The sequence below is a fragment of the Chroicocephalus ridibundus genome, chromosome 1 (genome assembly GCF_963924245.1).
Source record: "Chroicocephalus ridibundus chromosome 1, bChrRid1.1, whole genome shotgun sequence".
Classification (NCBI taxonomy): Eukaryota; Metazoa; Chordata; class Aves; order Charadriiformes; family Laridae; genus Chroicocephalus; species Chroicocephalus ridibundus.
In genome coordinates this window covers 112,388,680-112,405,228 of record NC_086284.1, presented here as the reverse complement: position 1 = coordinate 112,405,228, position 16,549 = coordinate 112,388,680, and the positions used below count along the sequence as shown (strand labels likewise).

At 40.1% G+C, this 16,549-nt stretch overlaps 1 protein-coding gene across 15 annotated transcripts in view; it reads right to left on the bottom strand.

Moving 5' to 3' along the window:
• The window catches only part of ROBO2 (roundabout guidance receptor 2), a 471,920-nt gene extending 455,921 nt beyond the window's left edge, over positions 1 to 15,999 (bottom strand). For all 15 annotated transcript variants that reach the window (XM_063347562.1, XM_063347578.1, XM_063347615.1 and 12 more), the window contains exon 1: positions 15,051 to 15,999. In XM_063347562.1, the coding sequence (XP_063203632.1) occupies positions 15,051 to 15,105 (55 nt within the window). In that variant the 5' untranslated portion in view covers positions 15,106 to 15,999. The remainder of the gene's footprint in view (positions 1 to 15,050) is intronic.
• Between the last annotated feature and the right edge of the window lie 550 nt (positions 16,000 to 16,549).

The following is a 16,549-nucleotide window of genomic DNA, read 5'->3' as shown; positions in this document are numbered from 1 at the left end:
TACTTGCCAAAACTGCTACTCCAATTCCCCCCTGCCCTACCCCCCACCCTTGGATCCACCTTTTTCCACAAAAAATCATAGTCTAAGTGCTTGGAAAAATGCTTACAAACCCTGTACATAATTTCTTTCTTGAAGACATAAAAGAAAAATCTTTAGTCATTTGTACTGACAATTTATCTACTTGTTCCAACACTCAGACACTATTAACAAATATTTTAACAAGGACATTCATTCTTTTCCTCAAAATGATCTAAGTAAATATCCTCCAAGTGACTTTAAGGTCTGTTAACAATAGTTTTATTTGCCATTTAAAGCAAAAATGAATGCAACCAAAAGTAATAAGCAATATCTATTTATAGCTCTCCAAGAGAGTTGTACCAAGGATATATGCAATAGAATCATTGATTGATTTATTTCTTTGGCTTACAACATCCAGTTAGGTTTTATTTATATCACATGCATATGCAACCAATTCATACCAAGTTATAAAAAAGCTTTAATATATGCAAAAAAAATACAATCTGAAAAGCCTTCTGAACATTCAGCACAGAATGTTAAAGAAACTATTTCCTCTCCAGGTACTCAGTGTACAGGCTGAACATTTTTGCTCCTGCACAGCACTATTCTTCTCTGTGTTTCAATTTCTCCACTGAAGCCTCACTTCCAAAGAAACCTGTTCATAATACTCCATCTTGGCCAGTCCAACTTGTAAACTATCTTCTTTCTAAAGTAGATGTAAGAATTATGACTGTGTCAGGCCTGTAAACAAAGGAAGCTGGATAAGAATGGTATTTGGAGAGCAGACCACTAGCAGTCATAACACTCCAGGATGTGATTAGTGACTCATTAGGTAGCATGCCTCCAGCTGAGTCCATATTAAAACTAACCTTCTCTACATTTTCTCTCCCCAGCTTAATAGATCACACTTGTTAGATGTGAGAATGCTGCCTGTCTATTCAAAGTGTTAAAAATCTAGAGCACTAGGAAATTAATTTCTAAAGGCACAGGGCAGGGGTGGGGGGAGAAAAAAAGAAAAGAGGTAGATATGACTGCATGGATATCTGTCTCCAGAAGTTTCAAACTCTCAGGAACCCATCTTCCTCTAAAACTGAACTTAGAATTCTTTCCCCCAACATCCCAAATTGGCATAAGGGTATTCAGGGCATCCAGGAAAACACTGCGCTTTACTCTAGTTGTTGCTAAAAATCTGCAATATCTGCAGTTTCTGCAGCAGAAAAAGTTTCACAGTGGAAGTAATACACAAGAAGCATGCTGAACCAATGGTTCAACTCTGGTCCTTCACACTCCACTCTTTTGCCTCTATATGTTTACCTGGGCATGACTACAAAACATATCAGGTGGTCAGAAATTATTCTTTCATTCCAATTAGAAGACAAGCCCAGGAGGCACTGTCCCATTCTCATGAAGCTTTCTTGGCTATTTCCCATAGGGCAAAAATACCTGCACACTATATTAACAGGAGTACCATGGGATTAACGTGATGTAGCCTTTAACAAAGTCCGGCCTAGACTTTGATGATAGTATATACAGTAAAATACAGATTTGGGCCCTTAAATTACATCCTGAGACCATCTAAAAGATGCTAAGAGTACCATTGCAGATAGCAGAATAGACGAAGCCCTGCATAAAATTATTCTCCATCTCCTTCAAACGACCAATAACATCTGTATCATTCTTCATCTAAAGAGTGCCAGAATTTATTTCATCCTCATCCATGCTCTGGAAATACCAAGTAGCCTAGTAAGACACCTGCTCACAAATGCTAAGAGGTATGGAAGAAATTTGTTGCCAAACAACATATCTGCCTTTCTACTTTGCAAATTTATTACAAATTGAGTTTAAAATTGATTTGTGGCTTCCCTAATAGTGAAATTTTTGGCCCTCTGGGCAGATAGAGCTGAAGGTGCTCTCCACAAGTCAAGTGGCAGCCTTCAATTGAAGATGAAATAATGTAGTTTTCATGGTGTTACAGACTTCTTTCTCAAGCTGCAGACTACACTGTTTACTACTGGATGTGTGGTGCATCATTATCTTGGCTTCCCACTAGTTGTGTAACAAAGCACAGGTGAAGCTTCTTGCATCTGTTAACCTCCTGATTACAGCTCTATGTTTATTTTTAAGTCAATCTCTTAAACTTTGTGTAATTACAAAAAGAAAATAAAACCCAACAAAACTTTGTTCTCTGCAATAGCCTCCCACATTGCCATGCCCTCCAAAAACAAAACTGTGGCCCCACTGATGCTGATGACAAAATTCCCAATGTCTTCTGCTGAGTCATGATTTCATACACATCACAAGTCTTACCCAGTATAAAAAATAACATTTGTTCTTCAATACAGCTAAGGTCAACTGTGGATTAGGAAAAAAACAAAACCAAAAGAACCACCAACCACAGAACCAAAACCCACAACTTAAACTTTCACCCAGAAAGTATTTCACCCAGTTTACCTCGGAAGTCAGAAGCGTTCTCTTACAGGATTGTATAGTATATAATGTATTATGTATAATATTGTATACATATATCATGTATATACATACAAAAGAAATTAATTATTCGAATAACATCAATGATTTCAACAGTAGCATCAGCACAATAATTTCCTTGAATGCCATTACTATTCAGTTTATGCCTACCTGGTATCATTTGCCATCTAATGTTAACTGTCCGTTTATAGAATATTCTAGAACTTTGTAGAACATTAAAAAAATCAGCTTAGATATTCAAAGTTGATTGCTCATCTATGTATGGATATTTTATAGATGGATAAAGTTCAACTATTTGTAAGAATAGGAAACCTAACAAATCAGTGTGTTATCTGTAATTCTCTCTAGATTGAAGGAGAGGATTATCCATGACAAAGGAGATTTATGTGCTTCAAAATTAAAAGGTAGACTTGATACAAGGTTAAACATTCAGGAAGGTACCTCTTTCCAACTTCACATGAAATTTGGCTTACCCCTGTAATTTTTTACTTTCTTCAGATTTACTCAAGACACTTGTTAGGGTTGGCAGAAGATTCTGTCTCCACAGAAGGTTATCTATGCACATAGAATTCACCAAGCAATCCTGACAAAGAACAAAGTTTCTTATAATTGTTCCTCCATCACCAACACCACCTTCCCCACAACTTCTCCTGTTATTTCAGTCCTTTCATTCTTCATATTCAAGCAACATGGTTAGAAAACAGCAACATAAACCAATCAGAGAAGAATGAGATGAACAGATAAAAGCTGGGAAAGAAACTATAACAATTGACAAGAAAACAAGACAGAAGAAAGTCTTCAACTTTGAAATATAAGGAGGCAAGCTACATGAATGAAACATGCAACATAGACAGAAGGAGCAAGCTGCGGACAAGCAGCACAGGGAATTAAAATCTGTAAAGACAAGAGCATATTTTTCTCCATTATTTCTCTAGAATAAATCTAGAGGTTTCTATGCCAGTGGTTTCTGTGTAGTAAGCTAAGGTGTCTCTGATTTTCTGGCCTATGCAGAGGAAAAAGTTGTAGAATTACAAATGCAAAGCATCAACAGTGAGGAGATTTTGTATTTGAAACTTGCCAAGCAAGGTACACACGTCTTTCATTATAGCAAAAAACTAGGAAATAGATTTAACAGGAGAGGAGAAAGACAGAAAGAATAAGAAATGACCACAGATTTGTTCCATATCATATGACAGGAAAAGTATACATAAACCTGCCTTCATTCCTTACTTTTCCACTTCAATATTGTGGCTATAGCTGGTCCTTAACTTAAATAGATGCATCAACTTAATCTGAAAGGATTTTATTCTACATATGAATCGGGTTCTGAGGGACAGATGAGTTCTCTGAAAAAATGATGCTTCATTTGCCACATTAAATTGAACGAAGAGGGAAATGCAAGAGCAGGAAGGTCAGATAGCTGAATGTCACCATGCAACAATAGGTTTCCTCCGATTTCAGACAGGTCCAGATCCAGAGCTACCACTTCTTTCCAAACTCCTTCCTTAGCATATTTAGACTCCCAGAAACACAAAGCTGAGGATGGAGGGGAAAGATCAGGAAGGACAAGCACAGCTTAATGTTTCACCGCACCTGTGGCTGCTCCTCCCTTGCCCCTGTCCCAAATCCAGCAGTGCTGGATCACCCTCTTACCTCGTTTCTCTTTCATAATGCAGTGCGGTGGGACTATTGAGTAACAGGAAGGAAAATTGTTACTAGAGAACAGATTCATGGTCCATGATTCTACCATTCTCATCCTCCTGGACCTCAAAAATTGTCTTGCTTTAAATACCAAGTAAAGAGATGCAGCAGCAGTAACAGTTCAAGTTACCCCTTCTTCCTTCACCATTAACACTAGCACACCTCTCCCCGCTGTCCACTGTGTTCTTAGAGACCAGATCTCATTCTCCCTTCTGCCATGGAGTTCCCAAGTGGCATTGGGCACATCCTTTATATTAACATATTAACAGTTAATCCAATTTTGCTAATCAACATCCACATGCAGTGACAAAAATGTGTCTGTTTTCCCACGCAGTTCTCAGCAGGAAGAGGGACAAGAGCACTTTTGGGCTAACACTGAAGAATGACTGAGACAACATCTGCTGTAATTTATGAGGGAAAAATCCTTGATCTCAGCACTTGCAGCTTTCATGGAAGTTAACTGAAAGCCTCGGTGGTAGTGTAGATGGTATTTAAATTACTCCTAAAGTCTGTGTGGATCAGGAAGAACAAGAAAAAAAACACACCACACACAGAAAAACCACACACACACTCCCACCCCCATCACCAGACTGTAAGATAGAGCCAGCTCCCTGTAATTTAACTTACAACTTTTCCATCTTCATCTTTCCCCGGGGGCAAATTCAGCCCTGACCTAAACAGACACAAATTCCACTAAATTACACTGGGACTGAATCCAGTACTGCCAGGTCACCCAATACCCTCAGAAATATGGGTGAAACCTATTTTGTTCAAATGGAAACAACAAATCGGTACAAGTTGCTGCACTATTTTTCCAATTACATCATCATTGAATTTCTCTATTATCTGCATGTCGCTAAATTGAGTCAACAAGATATTCTAAATTGGTAATGAGACCCTTAGCCATTCACCACTTATTCCTGTTAAGGAATGATACAGAGGCCTGCTCTGTTCACAGGGAGTCATCTGTTTCTACAGCACAAATCGCAGTTCTCTGCAGTCACATGTTCTGTTTCCTTATCGATGGATCTCACACACATGACCTCTTCAGCAATCTTTCTTGAGAGATACAGTCATTGTTTTAAGACTGCTCTTAAGGCTAGGTTTCATTAAGCACTTAAGGAAAGAATATATTGTCTATACATTCATCCTGCAATCAATTTCAAGTGAAATCTGCCATAACTCTTGTTATTTCAATAGTCTACTAATAAAGACAATATTGTCTAATCACTTATACCTGTTATAATATCTGGCTACATAAAACCATTTTTAACTGCAAAGGTTTAAAATTAGCCAATGACATTTGGTTAAGCACACTTTCAGAACGTTATAGGAGGTGACGGTCAAGTGACTCTTGCCACGGTACACAGTTAATTCAAAAAGCACGCTTTAGAGAGTGAATAAAGGGTTTCACAAACTAGAGCAAGAGTAGCATGATTATTAACAATTCTCTCTTTCTAATTTTAACAAATGGCATGCAACATTACTTTTCAAATTCTGCAGACATGCTTCAAGAATACTGCATATACTGAAGTACGAAGATCATTTGTAAACAACTTCAATATCTTGCATTAAAACTGGCAGGGCCACTATGAAGACCTTCTGTGTACTCTATAGCCCTAGCAAAAAAAACCAGAAGGTATCAATCATCCAGTTTGAACAGCAGCTGACTGAAGCTATTCATTGAGTTGCGCATTGCTACCACTGTGGCCCTATGAATAAGTCTCAATATCTCCCCCTCCTTTTTTTATTCCTCTAAGTGGACTCTTAACAGCACAATTTTTTTTCACTCTCTGAATGGCTTTGAGAGACCAGCTGAAAAGAAACACCATTAGTAAAAACAAAAGTTTTCAAAGAAAAAGTGGGAACAAAGTGGATATATTAGAGACAACTTGTGATTCATGGCCTATACTGTGCTTTGCCCCTCTCTTTACCTCAATACACTCTTCGGTTTTACTGCTGGATAAGAGCAGGGCAGACTACTGCACTTCTCCTAGCAACCAAAAAAATCACTTAGAGAAAAAAGGCATGTTGTCTGCTGAAAGGGAGAACAGAGAAATTTGGGGTCATACAAAGTCAGACGTATGTTCTTTTGCATTTTATCCTAAACTGAGCAGTTGTCAAAAAGGATTCGGTAAACAATAATAAACAGTTCTGGTTTACCCTGATTCATATTTAATTAAATATCTGTTTGTCTACTTGTCACACATTCCATTTTCTTTTAATTCAGTGTTCTAACAGTTCCTACAACTGTTTACAGTTTTGCCTTCAGGGACATAAATTCTATTCCTTACAGTTTCTAAAGTTATTTTCTTTCATTATAAGTGTGCAGAGATATAATTATATCCCTACATAGACAAAAAAACTTTTTTTTTTTTTAAACTAGATGTAAGCTATAGTGTAAACTATTATTAGAGGTTTAAAGACAACAGTACTAAAAAGCAATTTTATCGTAGGATCCCCCTAGTCCAGATTTTGGGATTTCACCCCATGAGATGTTCTTATAGAACAAGTTGTCTGATCTCATTAGGTAAACATCACATTTCACAGTTTAAGACGATGAATCAAATTCATGCAGAAGAAAAAAAAAACACAAGTTCTTATAATTCAGGCATATATCGGAATAGATACATCCCATTCACTAGCTTAAAATCAAAGCATATTTTAAAACCCTGTTTGGTAACAGAACAGATGTAATAGATCAAGAGTAAAATGCATTATTTCTGATAGTTAATTTTTTCCACTGAAAGTCCTTTGTTTAACAGCCGTTACCTCAATGTAAACCAACTATTTTAGTCAGCCCACTGAATTTCTCTTACATATCATAAAAACAAATACACAAAAAATCCAGCCACTCTATCACAGCACTTCTGCAGTGGATCAAGTTAAAGCCAGCAAAGACCTTAGTTCACTGCATCAAATCAGAATTTAGCATTTTCTTGCAGCCACTCCAAACAAATCTGGACTCAGTTTAACAGAGACGTTTATTCACTTCATGGGTAAGTGATATACAAATGACATAGCAATGATAAACGCCTAAACATACTGTGTATAAAACAGCCTCAGTTATTAGGCATCAGCACTATCATGTTAAGCCTGACAGTAGTCTTTTGCTCCCCTTTTCATGTCCTATGCTGCCTGATCCACCCACGTGCTCTGTACCCCAGCTCCGCTGCTTTTCTCTCTCTCCCCTCACTCCCTGTTTCAAAATGGGGTAGGTCCTTTAGTCCATCAAGCCACGGACCTGTAATCACGCTACTCTGCCACTCCTCCTCCCAGCTTACAGTGTGTCACTTCTCTCCTCAGAAAACTGTCAGAGCAGGGCAGTGCTTGTGTATATGTACATGCAGGACCAATAAGCATCGCCAGGTCTTGAAGGTGACATCATGTGTGGAGCACAGTATTTCATCTCTGGAAACTGATAAGGAGGATGCGCCTACAGATTCTTTTTCTGCAGCCTCCACTAAGGAGCGGCAATCCCAAGGAGGAGATCAAGTTGACTACAGAAAGGAAAATTAGGTGAAGAAAACACACTTTTTCCAACTAGCTCCTAGTTCAACAGCATTGCTACACCGTTTGAATTTTTCATAATACTGATATGAAAGAAACTATTGTCCAACCCTTAGTTACAGAGTTCTCTTTAGGATACAACATAAGCTGTTAAAATTGACCACTCCTTTTGCCAGGATGAAGTCATCTGGGCTACAGGACACATGGACTTTGAAAACTGCACAGAATGACAGCTTGAGAAACCATGATTATAGGGTTCACACAGCATTAAAATACTTTTCATAACTGCTTCTTTACTGTTGAAATTTTCACAGCAGTAAAAAAGTACCTCTGGTACCCCGGCATGAAGGGTTCCTCCATTCACTGTGAATGAGAAACAAGTTGACTGATGCTAGTTAACTGACATTTTGGTTTTAAAAGGTTAAATTTTTTCCACTCGGTTTCTCTTGTAATCAATGGCAAGCGATTAACAGAACTACTGAGTTTACTGTGGTTTACAACTTGCTGCTGGCCATTTATTCTTTAAGTATTTGTACAATCTGTATTTATGACAGACATATTATGGAGCAACTCTTCCCACCTTGGCAACACTACACTGAAGCTATACAGGCAATGCATTAAATGCATAAATACAAACTAAAAGACCATATGCTGCAACAGACATTATGGCATAATTGTCTAGGTAAACCCTAATGAGTTAGATCATACTTCAGCTTCTGGCATCCCCACTCATCCTACCACTTCATTTCCATATATCAGACCAAATAAACTGTTCTCCCACTTGATCTGAGAAAAAGTGATGAGAGAAATTAAAAGTAAATTATAACAAAGCATAAAATAGTACAACAGCAGGCCACTGTCTTTCATTGTAGTCAGATTGAAGAATTCTTCTGAAACTGAAGGAGTACAATGAGGATTCACTTACAAGAAGGGTAATTCTGCAAGCAAACATCACATACTATTAAGGCTCCCCAAATCAAGCTTGGAATGATGTCTTATGCAATGAGCACCTGAAAATGATGAGGAATTAATTTGAAAGTGCGTTGTATTCTTTCTGTCACCATTCACATAGCTAGGTAGAGCTGAATGAGTATCTCCACAACCAGGACAGATAAATAGCATAAGAGGTTTGCAATACACCCTGGATGCACACAATCTCAATTGGTTCCAAAATATACTCTGCAATCATTAGAAGACTGGTGGCCTTTATTCATCAGTAAGCCAAAGATACATTGTTTCCTGGTATAAATATCAAGACAAACAAGTAACTCTATTGTTAAGAAAAATTAAACTGTGTGGTTTTTTTACTGACACGGTTTTGCAGTGCAATTAAGTTCAAAGAGAAACTAAGCACAGGGAAGCATGTTTGTAAATCTATCTAGAACATAACAAGAAAGTTAGCTCAAAACCCAGTTAAACAGATGTGTTAACTCATAGAGGTGCGCAGATAATAACAATTATTTACTGAGTTTACAATTTGCTTAGCCAAAAAAATAGCTGAGGTAGAGTGGTAAAGACTACAAATTCAATGCATACGCAGAAGCTGCTTCTGCCAGAGCATTGTTTAAATTAATATTTTCACATCATGTTTGTCCATAATATGAAGATGGATCTCAATTAGGCTTAGCCACTAGAGCACAGCAGCTCAATATAGGTAACAGCAGGTTATTACATGGGTACTACTGGTTAGTTTGTCTATTGTTGTTCATGAATTTATTGATGAAGGTTATTATTTTAATAAAATTAAGAGCACATCTTGGATCTCTTCCATGGCAGCAAAGCCAAGATAAGCCACAGAGATGGAATTAAAAAGCCATTTCTTACTTCATGAACTTTTGGCTTGAAAAAATATTAAGAATGCATATCATTACATCCACAACCCAGCACAAGAAGCAGCCTTCTGATTACAAAGGGATACTCTGTACTAGTAAAGAGAGCACTATAGGAACAAGAAAGGAGCAAGCAGGACTGAAGCAGCAACATGCACTTGTACCCTCTAGTATTTGGAAGGTATCCCCACGGAAGGATGCAGTAACAAGCCAACTTCATCTTGTAACAAGATTACATTACATGAATTAAGATGCAAGCCTTTACTTACCGTAAGTCAAGATATCACCACTGGCTTTCAAGATATTTCACACAAAGGAAATAAATTTCAGTGGTGCAAAGCAGGTCCTAAATTATCAGGCCCTTGTTTAATTGTCCACTATAACAATAAAAAAGTGTTAACCACAGGGGATTAACAGTTATTTTGTTAAAGAAAGGGTCTGAGGTGAGGACAAGACCAACAACTCAATCTTATTTCTGGACACATAACTTCAAGGGCAGACAGTCCACAGTCTGCATCATATAGTAGAAGCCAGGTGTGACAGTAAATATGTTAAGACTAAATCCTGCACACATCTTTATTTCCGTGCAATTATTTTGCATTCAAAGATTTCCTAACTAACAGTCCACATGACTAGTCCTGCATAAAAGGTATCCACAACACTTTCTCTGAAGTAGTAATTTAAAATCAGATTCTGTATCCTCCTATGTACCAAAATTAAAAGGAACTTTTTTGGAATATACAAGGTACGTGTACTATAAAAATGCAAGTGTGCATTGCAAAAGTGCAAGAAAGATTAGATAACAATAAGTGTTCTTTAAAAATTCAGCAGTTAAACACAAGAAATGCTTGTTCAGTCCAAACCAAAAAACGAACACATTTATTTATTTGGCGAGAGCAAATGCATACTTTCTTCTGCACACAAAACAAAGAGATTTCCATAGAAATGTAGAAAAGAGCACCAGTAACCCAGCCTCTTGGCAAGAGACAGCATCAATATGATTACTAAGTATCCTCCACAAGGTTGGTATGAGAGATGGTGAGCCAGATGGCAGCCACAGGAAGAGCAACCTCTGCCACGCCAGCTGAGATAACAGATAAAACCTGACAGCAGTGTTCCTCTTAGGTGGCTGAAACAGAATGTACAGAACCTGTTAGCAACCTATTTAGCCAAGATCGATATATGAATAGCAATTCAAGGGTAGCAAATGGCTAAAAAGCCATTGCATACTCTTTAGTAATTTCCACTAAATGGTTCAGCAGCGGACAGAGCATGTCTTGAATTTAGTGCTATGAGCCTACATAGCATTGCTATAGAAAGCAACTCCTGGAAACAGAGCTGACTGGACAGACTAGCCAAAGCCTCCATTTCCTCTCACTGAATTTTTTGGCACATCTCCTTGATGCTTTTTATGCATCCTTGAAAATCTACTTATATCCTTTTGTCTACTTTTAAGATTATATATCTTTAGCCTGCAGTGCTAAAACTTGTTTTCCTTAAGCAACATGAATCTCATCATTCCAGAAAGTTCCTAATGGAAGAATTATTGTAGTAAGTCCAACTCAACGGAAAAGTTTAAAAACCCCTATTCTCCCTTTTCTGAAAGGATTGTGGGGTATCAGACCTTTTGCAGTGTACCAAATTAGCAAAAGAACAGTAACAACAAAATCATTTGAATTACTACATTACTTTTCAAACATATCCACCTCTGGAAGTGCAATGACATGATTTTCTCATTGCCTATCTTTTGCACGTAAATATACGCTGTTGCGATAATGACTTACCAGACAGGAAATAAAGAAAGCAAAACATTAAGACTAATTCAGTGAAACATTTCATCATGGGCATAAATTCATCCCTACTCAGCAAAGTTTTAAAGCATATGATTAACTTGGAACACATGTTTAAATTCTTATTAACTTCAATGAGATTCTGGATAAGTTATGGAAGCATACTCTCAAATGTTCTGCAGAATTGGGTCCTATGGAAGAACAAGCTAAAGGAAATAAAAACACAAACTCTCCACTTCAGAATTTTACTCTTAATGCATTAAAACGCACATATTCCACAGAAGCAAAGGTTATCCATCAACAGAAAAACCCACATGAGAGATCAAGACCCTGTCAGCTCTAATACTCACTGGAAGAACGTACTCTAGCTTTATATGTAAGCCATGTTCTCTGATAGGCAACTGAGACCTGCACAAGGCCACAGATGTGTAGCTCACTGGTGTGAAGAAATAAAATTAATTTAAAAAAAAAAAAAAAAAGGAAAAGGAAGATTAAATGCTTGAGCCACCCTACCATTTCAGATGCATGCTTTTCATTAAGAAAATAAATGCTTTTGAAATATAACAATATGGAGATAAAATGCTGCTTTTACAGAATTATTCTTGCATATCTTTAACGCCATCACACATTCAAGAGCATGACACTTGAAGTTTTTAAGGGACAATGGCTAAAAGCCATCCCTGACATAAAAGGTTGTAATTTTCATTGAACACACTATGAGTCCTACCAGGGTAGGGTTTGGCCCACTAAAACTAGCGTCTGTGGTAACATCCACGCACCTGTGTTCACAGCAGTTGTGAACTTTTCTGTTAATATTCATTCTTTCAAGCTTTACCAACAATTGGAAGAAAGATAACAAAAAACACATAACAATGAAAGAAAAATCAATTGAATGCTATTAAAAAACATGTAATCAACTGTTTTAACTCCAATAGCTAGTGTTTTGTTTTATGGTACAGACTCTGTCTGGTGGGGTGGGGTTTTGTTTGTTTGTTTTTTCAAGAACAGTAACCAAGATTGATAGCTAAAGAAAAAGAAAGTTACAGTTATTCCCTCAACAGACTGCAAGAATATGGATAAGGCTACAGGAAAATCATAAGCACAATCATAATAAAATAGACACATATATGTATGCTTTCGGCCATTTTCATTAAGCTTTGCAATATTCAGGTGTCATAACAACATGGACAGAGAAAATAACTTTAGAAGACAAAATTATCATTTTGATCTACACCACTGTGTACTGTGTAATACCACTGCTGAATTACTAAACAAAACTAATGTCACAGGGAAGAGGATGGCTAACATGCTTCAAATACTACAGTGTCTCTCTCTGTCTGGAAACCCAACCCCAAACCCAACAATAAAGACCACTCAAAACCAGAAATGCACTAAGAGGTAACTTTCAAACAAATCAAGGACCTATTAAACAAAAGGTCTGTTGGGCTTTGCCTTTTTCTCTTAAATTAAAGCATTACAAATAGCGCTAATGTTGTTATATATCTTTTCTAAGCAACTGGTGGTATATGTCACCCTAAAGTGTAATCGTAATTACTATGCTCCTAAAGAGACAAAAGTACAGCATGCCAAGCTTGCATGCCAGTATTTCTTCAAAGCTACTTGTTAGTCATTTCGGCAATAATAGCGTACCTCCACTTGGTCAAGATACGCTATCCACAAGGCTTTTTTTTTATTTAAGAGAGTTGTTAACGTAGGCAAACTTGATAGTCTCTGCAATATCTTCCCACAAAAGGGGAGGATCACATCTATTCTGGGCAGTTTCTTGGCATTTTTTTTTCTAACGGTCCAGCTCTAAACTAGCTACGTGCTTCACCTGCACCCCCCACCCTCGTGTCCTGTAAGGCTAAGCCAGAACAAAGGTTCTACTTGTGTTCCCCATGACAAAACCAGAATAAATTATATCTTGCTCCTGTCGTTCCAGCAAGCTGGTTAATTGCATTTGTTTCATATATCTCCAAACAGCCTGGTACATTAATTACATTCTGTAACACCAAGCTCCTCTGATTCACTCTGTCACTTCCACTGAGCACTTTAATTGTATTCCTTCTAGCTACATACAATTTTAAACACTTACTAATAACTACATTTCTACAGCCTCATGTTTTCAGTTTGTATGCAAAGATATCTCCAATACTGGTGGTCTTAAGGATCAAAATACATTACAGTAGGAAAAATAAAGCAAACAGAGAACAAAATCCCCGCAAACCTATGACCGTGCTGATAGACGCAAACGTTCCATTAAATCCTTTCACAGTTAAAACTTCCTGCTGTTTAGCATGTACATACATTATGCAGAAATTTTCTTATCGGTAGACCAAACTGAACATTAAACTGCATAGCATATTATGCAACCAATGTAAAACCATACTTGAATGTCTCCCTGTTCTCATCTATTTTGCCTCCTTTCTTGCTAGGGGGTGGGGGAAGATGAGAGGAGGGGGAGAAATACCCAAAGCAGCCTGTGACTGCAAACAATAAACCTAGAGTCCTTGCTTCAGGACTGATACAGTAAATACTGTAAGCAGTAGCTTCCTGGAACAGTTTGCTGTAACAGACAGGCAAAACCAGCCAGAGTCCCAGACATTAAAGTCACCTAAAATCTAAAACACTGTTTAGAGATGCAAATACTCAACCCTAGGCAGACTGCCGAGCATTTTGTCCCAGCACACACTCATGTAGAACTGTATGCTATTACAGATGCTCGCTTCCTAGTTCTGTGCTTGAACTACTGTAATGCATCTAACATCTACACTGCAGTACAGCGCCAACCCCTACTTTGAAAGGCCATTTACCGTTGTACTTAAGTTTCCGCCCTGCTCAAGCGTACTTCCCTAAGATGCTAATTTATAGCTCCCCATTCATTACTTAAACTTGAAAAGCGCAAGAAGTGTTGTAGAACAGACCCAGAGGGGAGAGCGCGGGGAAAATCCACCCTTTCCCCCCAAACGTTGCTGAACTTCATGACAACGCTCCCTCCGGAAAACCCATAACGAGGGGGTGCAGGGGAAGATGATGGGTAGACCCTCCCGCCCCACCCTCCAGCGAAGCCCCACCGTGGCGTGGCGGGACGGCCGCACCGCACCTGCACAGCCCCACGGGAGTGGGTGGAGGTGATGCGGGGTGGTGGGTGCTGTGGTGTCCGCCTCCCAGCGCCCTGCCTGCCTGGTCTGCAGCTCGCCAGCGCCTGCTCCAGTCTCCGCCAGCGCCAAAGGAGGCGTTTAGGGACTCTGGAAATTCGCCAATTCGCCTCACCTGGAGCCGAGGCAGAGTTAACCTATTTATTTCATCAGCCGGCTCTCCCGGTGGAAAGTTTAACAATAGGAGGAGGCAAAGTAATATCAGCTACAACAGCTGTCTGCCTTTCCTTTCTCCTTCCCGCTTCCCACCCCCCCCCCCCAACACACACCCTGAAATAAAAGATTTAGCACTGTAGTTTTTACTCTTTCCTCGCTACCTCAAGCTGACGTTCTTCCATTCATAAGCTGTTTTTCCATTATGTTAGCAGACGGGAAGGATTGCATCTTGGAAACACATATTCTCCCTCCCCCGCCCCGAAATACCATTTTTATACAGAAACAAACTTAAGGCTGTGTAATGTTAAGGCTTATAATGCCGTCCATGTGCTGTCCCAAATCAGATTCAGATGAAGGGGAATTCTGCACAGAAATGGCACATCTAAAATAAGCGAACTTACCATGGACTTGAAATAATGCAAATCCAAAGAGCAGGAGTGGCGTCAGCAGACCCATTTTGACATATTAAAAGCAAATCCCGATGGCTTGTGAGACCAATTCCACAGAGATCCAAAAAAAAAGAAGTATCCAAAGCCAATAAGAGGTAGGTCCAAAAGTTTTCAGTTTCCTAGCAGCTACTTAAAGTGAAAGGGGAAATCTTGAAATCAAAAGCTGCAGATGGAAAGGTCTTGAATGTGACACTTTTAGATCCATACAGATTAGAGCAGTGAGCGAGCTCCGAAGGCTTCTGCTTTGCACACACGCTCCTTCCTAAATTCCCACCAATCCAGCCCAAGCAGAGGAATTATTCAAGTGTGTCTAAGACTCTCTTTAGGATCCATGGCAATCCAAAAGCAAGCTCCTTCTTCGGAAGACAAGGAGAGACTCTGAGAAAGGGCCTGATTCCTAGAAAGTGCTCCGCAAACTTCCCGGCACTTTGCAGGAAAATCATTGGCTTGGTTTGGCTATTTTGCTTTCCTCTCGCCCTCCCCCTACCCCTTTCTCTCTCTTTCTCTCCCAAATCAGTTCAAGCTGCAGAGTTTCTCACTTAACTTCCATAATAGGAACGCCTAGGCAACGTGCTACAGGAGGGGAACGGCTTTCTCAGCATCCCCTCAAAATAAAGCCCTGTCCCCTACACCTCCCTCCTCACTGAAAACCAGAGCGGAAACTGCTTGAGGGCAGCAACTCCAGCGCGGTGCCGCGGCGGGCGGGCTGCTGCCGTGCAGTTCTGGCGGCGGGGGGGTGCGTGCGGCTGGGGGTGCGGGGAGGGGGCTCCCGCCGCCGCAGCTCTCCCGGGCGGCCGCGGACAAGCCGGCGTCCGCCGCTGCGCTTCGCTCTCCTCTCCTCCTCTCCCCTCCCGCCGCCTCCGCCTCCTGCCGCCGCGGACACACCGGCTGGCAGGGAGAGGGAGGAGAATGAGCGCGGCTCCCGAGGCTGCCTGGGGAAGGGAGGCTGCGGGGTGTGGACTAAACCACTGCGCTCCACACCCACGCGTCCCCCTCTCCTCCCGGGGTAGGGAGATGAGGACGGCGATGTAAGCAGACAGCCACAGGACTGGAAACGGGGCTTGCTGCAGGCAGTGCCCCCCTCCCCACACATACCCACCGCTTCTCTTCTACAGTTGGGTATAGGTAGAATTTACATGATTGCTCCTCACCGCTTCCCATTTAATGGGCAGCTAATTTTTCGGTAAGCGATTCCATGGAACTGTTCTCTTAATTATTCATGCCCTCTCTCGCACATACACTTTGGGAGCGAGACTCTTGAAAGGATCATCCCCCCGCCCCACCTCGAGATTTCCCTGCTGACCCGCTCCGTGGGAAAGGAAGGCGGCAAATAAAATAATAAAATAAAAATGGATCACGCGTGACCTACAAAGGCTGTAGGACCGGCGGGCCCGCTCAGCCGAAAACCCGGAGCGAGCAGCGTCTCCCGCGCCCTGCCCCGGGCCCCTCGG